Source organism: Gobio gobio, assembly GCF_949357685.1.
Source record: "Gobio gobio genome assembly, chromosome: 10".
Classification (NCBI taxonomy): Eukaryota; Metazoa; Chordata; class Actinopteri; order Cypriniformes; family Gobionidae; genus Gobio; species Gobio gobio.
The window spans coordinates 45,738,817-45,753,062 of record NC_137116.1 but is presented as its reverse complement, the minus strand read 5'-3'; the positions used below and the strand labels follow the sequence as shown (position 1 = coordinate 45,753,062).

Genomic DNA, 14,246 nt, shown 5'->3' with positions numbered 1-14,246 from the left:
GACAGACAGATTGCAGAGGACCATCCTGTGATGACTTTAGGAGAAAGTGTAATTGGAAGGGGCGTGGCATAATAGTCCGCCGTCTATGGTCTGTAATTTTGAGGAATTCTGATTGGCCAGACCATGAAAATGAGCTAGCGAATCTGAATTTCTTTTCTGATTCAAATGTTTATCTGAATGCGTGGTTCACACTCATGCACAAATGAAAGGCAAGGCCTTATAAACCATCGACCTCTAAGAAAGATGGCATTTCTGAAAAGCACTTGATGAAGTTCACTGTTGTTGTCTCTCTCTCAGTTTGAAGGATGTAACAAAGCCTTTTCGCGGCTGGAGAATCTGAAGATTCACCTGCGGAGTCACACAGGAGAGAAGCCGTATCTGTGCCAGCATCCAGGCTGTCAGAAAGCATTCAGCAACTCCAGCGACAGGGCAAAGCACCAGCGCACACACCTGGACACTGTGAGTACATGAATACATGCGTTCCTACTCGAAAACACACACACACACACAAAACCCTGCTCTTTGCTGGCACCATCCTGAATATAAAAATAAGCAGTGTTGGAGAAATACAAGCTAGTAGTAATGACACTGACTTTATTTAAACAAATTAAGTAGTTACAAGTAGTGCGACAGTAATTTTTATTGAATTGGTTTGTCTTAAAAGGTTGTTTAGACAGAACTTAATTAGAATAAATCACCTTCATATGTAGCTTTGAAAAGTCCAATGCATTCTAAACACTCCTCCCTCTCATGTGTAGAGATGGAAATCTGATGTATTCTAATGAAGATCAGGCTAAATGATTCTCTCTCTATAACACTGAAAATTTGACTCATATTCAATCGATTCATCCTTAAAGGTCCAATCCTAAAAGAATTAGGTCCATTCTAAACGGACCTTTCTCATATAGCATTGGAAACTCTGATTCATTCTAGTAAATCGGTTCGTTCTACACTGTCCTCACATTCATATATAGAGTTGTAAAGTTACATTTATGATTCATTTCATCCTAAATAGTTATCTCATATATAGCATTGGGTACATTATACTAGTGAATTGATTCATTTGGACAAATTCATGTTGATGAACATGTTCATAAAACAATTTGAGTCTGTGCATAGCATCTTTTTTTTGGCTAGATATTTTGGTAAGTTTGGTATAGTATATAATATTGGGAGTACTATATTTTTTGTTCAAGAGTCTTCATTGTTTTTTGCCGGAGAAGTATTGCATAATTGGACATAATTCATATACAGTATTTAAAAAGATATTGCTTTCTTACGTAGGTGATGTGATGCTCCCAATGTGTTTATCTGTTTTTGTTAGTAGCTTGTAGTATTGCTAACAATTTTCAAAAAATGATTCAGAACGAACTAAACTAAAGGGAGATCCATGGAGGACCTTTAAGTTCCCAACAAAATTGACCTTACAAACAAACCTGTAAATGTGCTGTTTGCTGCCTTTCTTTGACCCAAATGTTAATTTTGCATGAACAAAACATGCATACGGTTATGTCTATGGGTTGATGAGGGGAAACGCGTTATACCATACGCCGTTTAACACCATGCTCCGTTTGTGATAGCAACGACACATGGCAGAGAGAGGCAAGGACGTCTTGCGTCCCACTCCAACAATGTGAGGAAAAATAAAAGTCAGGAAAGCTTGAGTTAGTCATTTCTCACAAACTGGCAGAACCCTGTGCTGTATCACATCGCAGTGCAGCTCCCGCACTGCGCTACCGCCACACTGCCACGGCCAATTAGACCCTCGACCCCAGATGCCCAGAGCTGCACATTAACCTGCCTATGCGCCCTGTCACAGCCTTCCAACACGCCTCATATACAGTGAAAAAATCACTCCGACTGTAATGATATTTATTCTTGACGGCCTTTTTTCTTTTTTTCCATTCCTAAGCTTTCTCGTTTTCTGTTTTTGGTGCGTTTAGACGGCAGGGGGATTATATGGCATTGCACAGTGAAAACAAATAAATGCGCAGAGACGAGCTGCCCTGCGAGCGGCTTGTAAAAACAGCGTTATTTAGAGAACGAGGGAAGGTAGGAAAGGAGAGCTAATAAAGGAAGCCTATCCACTTTCACTTTAATGACTGCCTTTTTTTTGTTGTTGTTGAAAAAAGAGCAGTGTAAAATGCATGGGAGAAAATCACCTCTGCATGTTTTGGAACGTGAGAGTGTGTTTTAGTTAAGTTTACCAGCGAGAATAATGTGTACACTGATATGTATGTTAAAACATACGTTTCAACAATTCAACGCTGATAAAATGTGTAAAATAACATACAATTGTAAATGAGTGTTTGTACAGTACCTGTATACCTGCACATTTACCAAACAATCTGTATTCTTCTTTCCTCTTCCTGTGTCCTCTCAGCTGAAAGGTAGGATACTGTCTTTCCTCTTGAACTTTGACTATTTATAAACTCTCAAAATAAACAGTTATTGCACTTATTGATTTGAAAGTGTAAATATTAAGGCTGATTACAGAAAAAAAAAGTATTTTCAGTGGGTTTCAAAGCCCACTTGTAAAAATGCTTAATTTGTCCCTCCTGATTTAATGCAATACTATTAAATAAAGGAAGAACAATATTTTTTAACCTTGAAATAGCTCAGAATATTAAATATATTTGTATTCCTTTTATCCTCCTATCAGTTTTTTTTATGTATTTCCAGGTTTTAAATGTGGACATTGAAACACATGACTTTATAATATAGACTTTCAGTTTTCAAATACTTCACATTTATTTTGGGAGTTGAAAATAGTTGCTTGTCTTAAATTGTCATGTATTTTTTAGTTTCCATGTCTGCTCATAAATGTTCTGCGCTGTATTTAATGTCTCTTATAAACTATTATTATTGCTACTCAATTATGAATGCTGACATAATGAAATGATTAATGTCTTTGTGTCCACGGCAGTGTGTTTCCATGTCCTCTTTGTGGCTGAACTGTGTATAATTATGATTCTCAGACTCGTTGTGCATTTCCTGTTTCAGAAACCATATGCGTGTCAGATCCCAGGCTGCACTAAACGCTACACAGACCCCAGTTCCCTCCGCAAGCATGTGAAGATCCACTCCGCCAAAGAGCAGCAGGTGCGCAGGAAGGTAAGGATAAAAACCATCTTTACAAATCATCTCACATCGGCACATCAGAGTACAATTAGCTCTTTGGCTCTTGCCGTCGGCCTTGAGAAACATTTCTAGTAGATATTTTTCATGGTCAATTGTGTCTTTTTAACGGCTTGGTGCAGTTGGTTCTACTTAGGATTGTCTTTTGAAAATTATTTCCCCAACAATAGATCAACTCTGACCACATTTCAGCATCTACATGGTGAAGAGTGCATTCCTCATTAAAGTGGGTAATTATAAGCAGAATGGCCTCATTGTTGCACCGGTCTAAACGACAGCTGACTGATGCGTTCTTCTTGCTTGCCGTTGTAAGCGGAAACACATGTGAGCGTGTACCATTGTTAATAAGCTGTGCAGCACTATACCCCAGTGGCCAGATGTTGTGGGCTGATGTCAAACAAACACTCCCACTCCATCTATCGCGAGCGACGCCTTTTATAGCAAGCTGCGGCAAAGCACCGAAGCTCCATTGCATTTGACGAATGGCTGGGAGTTTTGCACTAAGATCTCAACTGGAAAATGTGTGGTTTGCGCTCTTTTGTTATATTCGAGAACTGCAGCCCATATGCGTGTGATTAAAACGTCTTCGTTTTATTTCTAATTTGCAAGTTTGTGAGCTTTTATTTTGAAAATCTTAATTGCAATGGAATTAAAACAACATAACACATTCAACTTGCATGTCACGGCTCATTTCTGGCTCTTGTTTATTGCGCTGTATCGTCTCCAGATTCAGTCCACTCATCACGAATTCATCTGACCGTAGATGATTTTCCAGTTAAACATAATTCCATGCTACAATCCGAGCTTTCAAAGTCAGTCTAATAGTCCTAAACACATATGGCTCCCCAAACTCTAAACAAATGTCGCATATAACGCATGATTACTCCCAGAACTTTGATTTTGTTGCCTTATGAAGAGAAAAATCAGTTTTGCATGCTAGTCTCAGCAGCAAAAAAGAGCTCTCCACCTCTCTGCAGCCGGTAACGTAGCGTCCTGACCTGCACTCTGGGCGATGGATGTGAATGTGGGGTATGTCCTTCCCCTCTTCCCCTCATGTTTCCAATCAAAGGTTCCTGTTTGCGGTTAAAAATTGTGTCTCTAAGCTTTTCATATACTACGCTGGCCGATGGGGAATGTCACTACAGAGTGATGTTTGTTTTTTTAATTGAGGACTTTTGTTTCACACAGGTTTTTTGTGTGATTTCCTCCTTTCAACATGGAGATCGTCATGCTTTGATATTTGTATTGCTAATCTTGCACTTTTTTATCTTTTTGATTGACAGCTAAGGGCCTGCCCCCATTTAGAATCAGATGCTCTGAGTGAATGTCTGTCAATCCAGCATCTGCATGGCCCCGCCCCTTCCCAGCATTCCCACTGCCCTGCCACCACTCAGCACTCTCTGAATGGGAAAGAAGGCCGTTCCCCAGCACTCGGGCAGGAAATATACACAGGTACGGCTTACTTTATCCTCTATAACAGTGGTTTTCAACCAGGTGGACAAGGCCCACTGCACTCAAAAAAATGACTTGTTGAATTGACTCAAAAAAACAGCGTCAAGTCGTTCCACGCAACTATATTGAGTAATATTTTACGAATAAAAATTTAGTTATATGAACAAAAGAAAGTCAAGTAAAGGTGACAAAATGTATTTAAGTAAATACAAACCATTTGAATTTGTCACTATTACATACTATTTATATGTGCATAATGTTATGTTAAATTTATAAAAGTTTATTATGTTTGGTGAACACATTTATCGATTTAATTTACCTTATTATATTAACTACTTGCTGTACAAGTGTAAGTGGAAAACTATTAAAGGGTTAGTTCACCCAAAAATGAAAATTCTGTCATTAATTACTTACCCTCATGTCGTTCGACACCCGTCAGACCTCCGTTGATCTTCGGAACACAAATGAAGATATTTTTGTTGAAATCTGATGGCTCTGAAAGGCCTCCATTGGCACAATGCACGGTTCACTCTCAAGACCCTTAAAAGGTACTAAAGACGTCGTTACAACGTCCATCTCACTACAGTGGTTCTACAATAACTTTATGAATCGGCGAGAATAGTTTTTGTGCGCAAAAAAACCCTAAATAATGACTTATTTAGTGATGACGATTTCAAAACACCGAGTCATGAAGCTTCGAAGCGTTATGAAACAGCAGCAGTTTGGATCGGCAAATTTCAGCAGTTTGGCGGTTTGACACGCGATCCGAATCATGATTCGACTCACTGATTCATAACGCTTCGAAGCTTCATGAGGCCGTGTTTTGAAATCGTCATCACTATATAAGTCGTTATTTAGGGTTTTTTTGCGCACAAAAACTATTCTCGCCGATTCATAAAGTTATTTTAGAACCACTGTAGTGAGATGGACTTTGTAACAACGTCTTTAGTACCTTTTAAGGGTCTTGAGAGTGAACCGTGCATTGTGCCAATGGAGGCCTTTCAGCGCCATCAGATTTCAACCTTAATATCTTCATTTGTGTTCCGAAGATCAACGGAGGTCTTACAGGTGTCGAATGACATGAGGGTAAGTAATTAATGACAGAATTTTCATTTTTGGGTGAACTAACCCTTTAAATAACAACAAGCATATTTTTTTAAACAAAATGCAAAAATAACTAAATTGAGGGCAGGAAGTCCATCCAATAAATGTGTGTATATGAGTGCCCACAGCCTAAACACAGGCACCACTCTTCTGCATAATGGTAACCACAAAATTACAGAAACTCCTCTAAATGTCCAACATAGCTGAACATTAAACACTAACATAAACTAACAGCATCTTTAACTAACAGCAAACATAAAATAACACTTTAATCCCTAAATGTACTCTCCTAATGCAGTCCCTTGCAAAGCATGCTGGGGACTACTGATCCACTGCCCAGTTTGTTCGTTTCACTCAGCAATGTTAAGCTGACCGAACAAACACTTAAGTAAAGCTGACTCATTAAATTTAAGTTAATTTAGTTACATGAGTTTTTAAGTAATGTGAACAAGGATGATTTGAGTCCAACTAACAACAGTGAAAGTAAATTTTTTTGAGTGTAGAGGGCCTCAACAAACTTCTAAAGGGGCCTCAAGATGATTTAAAATGATTTAAATGAAGACAAAATAAACTAAAACAACTAAAAATCAAGATATTTCTTAGTGTTTGGTTATTTACAAATATTCAGTACATCTTTCTAGTTATGCCAAGCTCTAAAATATTTGGTAACACTTCAGAAAAATGGTCCATCATTAATAGGTAGCTATGCAGGAAGTAATGTGGGACAAATGAGTATAATGAGTATTACATCAACACTTCAGTTACTATTAACTAGTATGGAAAAAATCTAAACTAATCAGTGAAATAAATAGCAAATATAGGACTGAGATACTTCATTATTAGGTAACCAATAATTACTGAATAAATTAGCCTCATTAAGAACTATTAATTTGATTATTATATAGATTATAAGGAATTACCAGTTGATTACTATTGAGACGTAATCAATTATCAATGGTAGTTCTTGAAGATGGTCTTTTATACTCTGGACATTGTCATAAAATGCATCATAATTACTCAGAGATGTTGAGATCCATATCCACTTGCACACTTTCTTTTGATATCGATGTGGGTGTGGCACAAAGAAGAAATCGGGTGGAACAGAGGAATGGATTTTTAGTTTCAATTGGGGATTATAATTGTAATTAGTGCTACTTGATAAAACAAGCATCACTTTTATTTTTGCTCATACCATGAGTATTAAACCTCTGTTGTAATGATAGCTCAAGTCGAGTGGCTTGTTTCTATTCCAAGTGATAAATTTTCGCCTCATGAGGTCTCTGGTTGCTTATAGGCCAAGTCAGAACACCCTAGCAAGCATCTAGCAATGCCCAGGTAACTACCCAGAACACCCCAGCAACCGCATTGCACACCCTGTTGCTGCGTTTTAGACAGTCACCACACTAAGCTCCAAATATGTTTAAATAATCCTAATAATAATATTTTTTAAGTACTCTGAAATGTTTTTAAATCATTATATAAATGATTTTAAAGATTATGTTGATTGTAATTTTATACTTTATCTTGGGAGAATAACTGCTGCTTTCCAAACCTTGAGAGAAATGATTGTATATCTTGGTCTTTAGCATCCATTACTGCTTGTTTTTGTAGGAGCATATGTGCTGTCTAATTTATGTATCCTGGGATGTTTTGTAGAGATGGGTAGAGGACTGTTCCCTCCACCCTAGAATGTACCAAAACCCAGATGTGTTTAAGTGTACGTTCACTTGCAGAACCATTTATGTGATCCAAAACCAATAAGCTACGATTTAACAGCTCAAATGGACATGACAGAATAAAGGGGATTGTAATGTTATGAAGACCATATGCTATGATAATATTGCAAACAGCTGCAATGCACAATCTACATTAGATGTGAATTTTCCCATGCTACTTCCAATGTTATGCAATTCGCGCTAAATCGGAGCTTGAGGACGCTTACCTTAAAATACCCGGCTATAACTCATGACTCTTTGATTTAGAGAGGGAGGTCAGAGGTGAAGGTTTTGCATGTTTTGTTTTGTGTTTGTTTTGCATTAGATAAACCACAGTAGTTAAAGTCCTCCCTGTTAGTAATTTTTCTTGTTCGCTGTCTTGTTCTTGTCAAAATGCGGAACATACTGTGGTGCAATAGTTAGCAGAGGAGATTTCAAGAAAAGGCAATACCTGGAATACTAAAGAGATAGTTCACCCAAAAATGTCAAATCTGTTCTCATTTACAAACCTTTTTTTCTTTCATGGAATGCTTGCTCTCTTTTGTCCGTGCAATTACAATGAATGGGGACTTAAGCTTTCAATAATAAACAATATTATTGTATAGTAATTTTGATATATATAATCACACATTGTACATACCTACAAACAAGCACATCATACTTGAAGCTTTTTTAATTTTTCTTCAAATATCACATTTTGAATTGCCATTTTTAATAGAAAATTCGGAATTCGATTTTTTAAAATTCCCAAATAACAAATTATTCAAATTGCTGTCACTGGCACAAGGGACTACATTTATTAATGAAAAAAGACACTCGTTTATCGTTTCATACTGGTGTAGCATACAGAAATAGTCAAAATTGTATGGGCATGAATGGGGCATTTACAGTATTAAATAATAATAATAGTATAATATAAAAATATGAAATAAATATAACAATCAGTGAATGGATTTAAAAGACTGTTGGATGGGATTGATAAAAATGTTTTCTAAGGCATATTATTTTACACATTCTTTTAACATTGATTGATAATAACAAACTTAATTTGAATGCTGTCTATAGGCAACATCGCACGTAATATAATATAGGTTAAAGCGTTACTTCAGCGATTAGCATTAAGCATTAAGCTCTGTATCAGTAGAAACCCGGTAGTATATTCGAATTATCGTACTTTCCCCCCTCATGAGACGAGAGAATTATGAGAATTAATAAAAAAATCCTCAGATGATGCAAATATCGTCATTTTGCGTCATTGGAAGCTTTTTTGGCCAGAGGCTAGAGACTACAGCCAGTAGAAGGAGCTAGTTCCGCATGTTATCAACCCGCCCACAGGGGAGGGATCTCACTCACAGAATGTAAATGCGCACGGCCGCTCGGGTCGGCTCGGGCATTCATAAGTGAGTGTTTCAACTTTTCAATGAATTCCTATGAAAGTTAAGCTTCCATAGGCATGAAAATGCGCCAGACTGGACACGCGCCGTGAATGACTGCCGCGCTTACCTCAGCTCTGCTCAGCTCTTCGCTCTCGTGAAGAATGAAATCTGACTCCTGCTGCGTTTGTGCTGTGACTTTTGTTCGGCTCACTCACACTTTATTGAAAAGACACATTCAGTTTTTATTTGTAGTGTGTATTCTCTAACTGAACGAAATTTATTACTATGAAAATCAAAACGACGTTGGGGGCGGTGTCATAGTGTCATAGCTTTGGGAGTGGCCTCGGGCAGCGAAGCAAGTGTATTCTGGGAGTTGTTGTCGTTCATCCACACGAGACAAAATACATTTTCTGTCTTTTCTCAGTCTAGAAGGCACCAAATTCAAAAATAATTTCACATTTCTACTACATAAATGACCCAATTTAAATACACATCCATCTTCCCAGCGCTGAAGTACCCCTTTAACATAATAGTAAACTTATAGGTTAATATAGCTTATCATTTCTTAATTCTGCACTTTTTTCATTCCTAATTCAAAATAAAATATGAATGTATTAATAATATCCATTTCCGATAATCAAAGGTTTCTAATTTCATGCAAGTTTGTTACGCATTAAACTCGTGACCTCGAGAAATAGATGTAGTTCCCTCAACGTTGGATCTCGAGGCCACGACATTACATTGTATGGCCACAACACAGGGCTGTCGTTACCTCAACAAAACAATCTTGTGACCACAGCATATTATCACAGTCCAACAAGTTTATATATTGTGGCCACGGCAAAACTAAATGCACTGAACATGTCTCATCGTGCATGAGAGTAAATGGTGACAAAAAACATAAGAGCAGTGATTCAGGCTAGAGAAATGTAGAACAGACCATACATTTCTGTGTGAGAGTAATTTGAAGGACAATTGCAGAACTCCCCATCACTAAAGCATCCTTGTACAAAACACACTTTGCACTGCAACAGTTTAAATCACCCCAACGTGTGCCAGGGGAAAATAAACGTCCTGGCTTACACCGTCTCTCATTCGCTCAGTTCAAAGGGGATAAGTTGTTACTTCAATGTGCAAATGTCTTTAGCCTGAAGGACCTGTTATGTTACTGTGGCTGTTTGTTCTTGTTTAGAGGAGAAGTTGTGGTTGGATCTGGCCAAGATGCCTGCATTTAATGTTCCTGATGTTTCTGCCTCTCCCTATGCTTTGTTCCGGGGCCAGTAGAAAAAGCAAAGCAAAGCGGAGAGCGGGCACCTCTGTCGTTTTGTAATTTGCACGTATAAAGTGTGCTCTGGTCCTGTGTTGTGCCTTTGTGTAGGTTTGCATCTGGCTCTTCCATACAATTTTGTGCATTCTCTGTGGCTTATGTTTGAGAATATGCTAATCATGTCTTAATAATATATTGTGATATGGTTGGTTATAGATTCTTAAAGGCTAACATTACCATTTTTTTTGTGTCTTAATTCTTAATATAAAATATTATCTACAACTTCACGATTACTCTTAGCCATTAGAGGCTGATTCTGCCTCCTGGTGGACTCCCCCTCCCATCTCTCCAGCAGATAACAACTAAAGCAATCATGGCCATTACTTGTTGAATGCTTCCCAGTCTGGTAGCAGATGTTAGGGCTAAAGGGGAAAACATTTAAGGACTTTGATTGATGATTTCGGGTAATGAATCAAGTTTGTAACCAGTTCAGAAAACTGTCAGATAGGCCCCGCTTCCACTGTAAAGCAGTTGGAGAGGAACACAAAGAGAAGGGTTGCTGGGACGAGCCGCCGAGGACTGTCAATGCACAGCCGTCCCCCCAGAGGGCTTCTGGGAAAACAATTACTGGGCAAATTCAGAGGAACACATTAACAGCCGGAGCAACCAGGAAAAGTGTCCGCCTGTCAGTCTCTCAGGCTGCACAAGAAGCCCGGGGACGGAAGAAGCCCCTTTACAGAACGAGCAACTATGATTTTCATCTGGCCTGGTTTGCATACAGTAGTATAATCTATGGTGGGATGACATTTGGACCAGTTGGATATCTGATCTATGTCTGTTATTTCCATTATAAACTGTGGATGGAGTTGATGTATCTTCTGTTTTTTTGCTTCAAGGTTATGTGTCCTTGGCTAAAGATCCAGCCCACCTGTTCCATTCATTTCAGCGCAAGTAGCTTACAGTAGATCTGTCTCTACTCATTATTTCTGCCATTCCGTTCATTTATCCGATCTGTCAAAGATATGTTCAAAATGGCAACGGTCAATCAAATCCATTCCGCATGGCAACATAAATCATGTACCGTAAATTGCTAACAGCACAGAACATTTAATTTCATCCAAAGGGCCTTGGTGAGTTTGTGTTGTCATAACAAGCGCTTGTTGCCATTAAGGGCTGTTTTGTGGAGATTTAATTTGGTCAATGTGCCGTTCTTGAGGGCTCCTTGAGGTTTATCAGGCATGTTTTGTGCATTAGATTTGTTTGTCTTCCAGGCCTGTACTCCGGCTCCAGCACGACACACAATGGATCCCCGCTTGAGTTGCTCTCTTCTGGACCTGACCTGCCCCCCAGGCAGCCCCGCCTGGACCGCGACATTGGCAGCCCCCACCATCTCTCCCCAATGTCTGGCCTCGAGCACACCCGGGAAGGGTGAGTACCTATCCCACCGAGCATCACGTTTACTCCCAATTCACGTAGGTTGGATGAGATCAATTAAGATGATGTCAGAACGGATAACGGTTGTCATCACAGTCACAGATATCACTGTAGTCATAGTTACTCAAAGTGGCTCTGTTCCAGTTAGTAAGCAGTGACTGAAAAAAAGGCTGTTTTGACCAAATTCTAAGTCAGCATTGCATGGTTCCGTTGAGGAAAGGCAATCCCACAATGCACAGCAATATGCTCTGTGAGCAATACAACCAGTGAGAAAATAATGTTGATTATACTTTAACCTAATTAAAAATGACTATATAACAAATCACTCAGTAATCACTTGTTTCATTCCTGAATGAATCAGTGTTTTTGCATGAATCAGTTGAGGGAATGATTCATTGACTTACTCAGAAAGGCAGTTACTTGTTTCTTTTCTGGAATTAATCATTGGTTGAATTTAGAACAATATAGCATACTCATCTTACTGTCTTTGCCATAAAAATATACTAAGTAGTTTGCTAGTATGCAAAATCCATTGATTCACTCTTAAATATAGTTAGTTGTTTTGATCTGGATTGACTCATTGGTATTAAACAAATCATTGAGTAAATGATTAGTTGACTTACTCATTAAAATAGTCACTTGTTTCTTTCTGTGAAATTGGGACACAGCATGATTTATTCCGGAACAACACAAGTGAGTATGTCAATTATTCACTTACTCAATGACTCATTCAAAAACATTTATTCCTTCAGGAATGAGAATTGCATACTAGCTTACTATTTCTATTCTTGCCATATAAAGATATAGCACAAATAGTAAGTAGTTTTTGATTAATTCCTGAAGGAATCAATGTTTTTGAATGAGTCATTGAGTAAGTGATTAACTGACATACTCACTTGTGTTGTTCCGGAATAAATCATGCTGTGTCCCAATTGGCCTATTTATACTACGCCCTGAAAATATGTAATCTTTTCCTGAAGAAAAAGTAAGTATTGTGCTAGCAACGGCAAGGTTGTGGGTCCGATACCTAGGCAAAACAAAAACGTATACTTTGATTCGGCTTTCTGGCTGAAAAAAAAAAAAAGTTTAGCTGTTTAGTTGTCATTGACTCACTCAAAGACAGTCATTTGTCGCCACCTACTGGTATTACAATGTAATCTGCAGAAAAAGTCTCTGAAAAATCTTCACCAATAGAGTGGTCACTTTGTAGGCCAACCAGCAGTTAGCATCGCACTGGTTCCCTCAACAAAAACCTAATAGGATTTGTGCATAGGCTTTTGGATTATCGCAAAAAACAAGCTCTGTGATCAACAAAAGTTTATGATACTTACACGTTTTGTCCATCAAGATAATTATCACAGATGAACACAACTTTTATGAATTTTGAAGCCTAAATGCAGTCGTTAGAGGTAGGCTAAACGAACTACACCACGGTCCCACTACTTCAACGTTACCTCTAAGCTTCCGACAACTCTTTCAGTTTTGATCTAAAAAATATTTTCACAGAAAGTTTGAGTTAGAATAGTTCATAAGAGCACAATTATTAGCATAACAAGGCTGTAAAAGCGCTAAAATGCTAACTCGTTTCCGCCTACAAATTTATGACATACCTGACTGTCTGTCTGGAATAGACTAAAAATCCCCTGCCTTAATATCATCTTATTGCTTTGGAATAGCTAGTCATGTCCGGGATCTTGTTAATATCACAATGCAGTGAGGTTTTTCTCATAACAGGAGATTTTCTTTGGTAATCTGTGCCGTCTAATGTGTTTTTTACTGTGTGTAAGAACCATATTGATTTAGGGGCCTGGATTTATTTACTATCCAAAGCACCACCGGCAGATTTTTCCCTTGTCCATACGGAGCGTTTGTTTTCATTGTAACACTCTCCCAAAGCACACACCCTACGACACATTTAATGCTCGTCCCTTGCTCCGACTTCAGTGTGTATTTATCCAGCAAATCTAGGTTGAACCAATGTCACCGTAACACAACATAAACCAGTTTGGAGGTGTCAGTGTTGTGTAATTAAAGCCGTACACACCTCTGTTCCTTTCTGTCCTCGAGCTGTGTTTAGTGTTCTGGAACTCTCAGAGAAGGAATACAATGAAGCCTAATATGTCCCTAACAGGAATGAGGCATGTTTCCCATTAAAAAACCCTGATTTCCCCCTGGACCAGCAAAGTAGAGCTGAAAATCCAATGTGTCATCAAGACGCACTATGTGTATAGTGACAAACAGAGATGCTGGAAATGAGAGAGAGAGTAAAGGAGAGAAAATACATCTGTTCTTTTTAAGCACCAGATTTAAATGTGATGTTTGTGTTCTTTATCTTATTTAAATGAAAGCAAAAGTGCAGTGTTAAGTAAATTAACTAATTTCACCCACATCTGAGAATAGAAACTTATTCAAGAGCTTGTAAACAACATGACTCTATTGAAAGAACAATGAGCTGTACAACTCATTTTTCTTTTTCTCTTCCTGTTTGCTCAACTGGAAGAGCATTGCGCTAACAACACCAAGGTTGTGGGTTCGATACCCAGGCAAAACAAAAACATGTACTTTGATTAAATTTTCTGGTAAAAAAAGAAGAAGAGATTTACACACTTTAACAGGGCATTCAAAGTGATGTTTTTGTAAGCGTAAGCCCATTGGATACATCAATTTGTAGCAAAAATACTCAAGCTGCACCCATGAAATGTGCCCAGGCAGCAATGAGTTGTCATGTTCTTTAAAATCCTTCTGGAAGGTGATCTGTTT

General features: G+C 38.3%; 1 protein-coding gene across 1 annotated transcript in view; it reads left to right on the top strand.

Annotated features, from left to right (window-relative positions):
* glis1b (GLIS family zinc finger 1b) overlaps window positions 1–14,246 on the top strand; it is a 109,272-nt gene that overhangs the window by 80,901 nt on the left and 14,125 nt on the right. Inside the window, exons 5-8 of the mRNA XM_079826658.1 lie at window positions 298–459; window positions 3,004–3,114; window positions 4,422–4,590; window positions 11,324–11,480. Coding sequence (XP_079682784.1) covers window positions 298–459; window positions 3,004–3,114; window positions 4,422–4,590; window positions 11,324–11,480 — 599 coding nt within the window. The remainder of the gene's footprint in view (window positions 1–297; window positions 460–3,003; window positions 3,115–4,421; window positions 4,591–11,323; window positions 11,481–14,246) is intronic.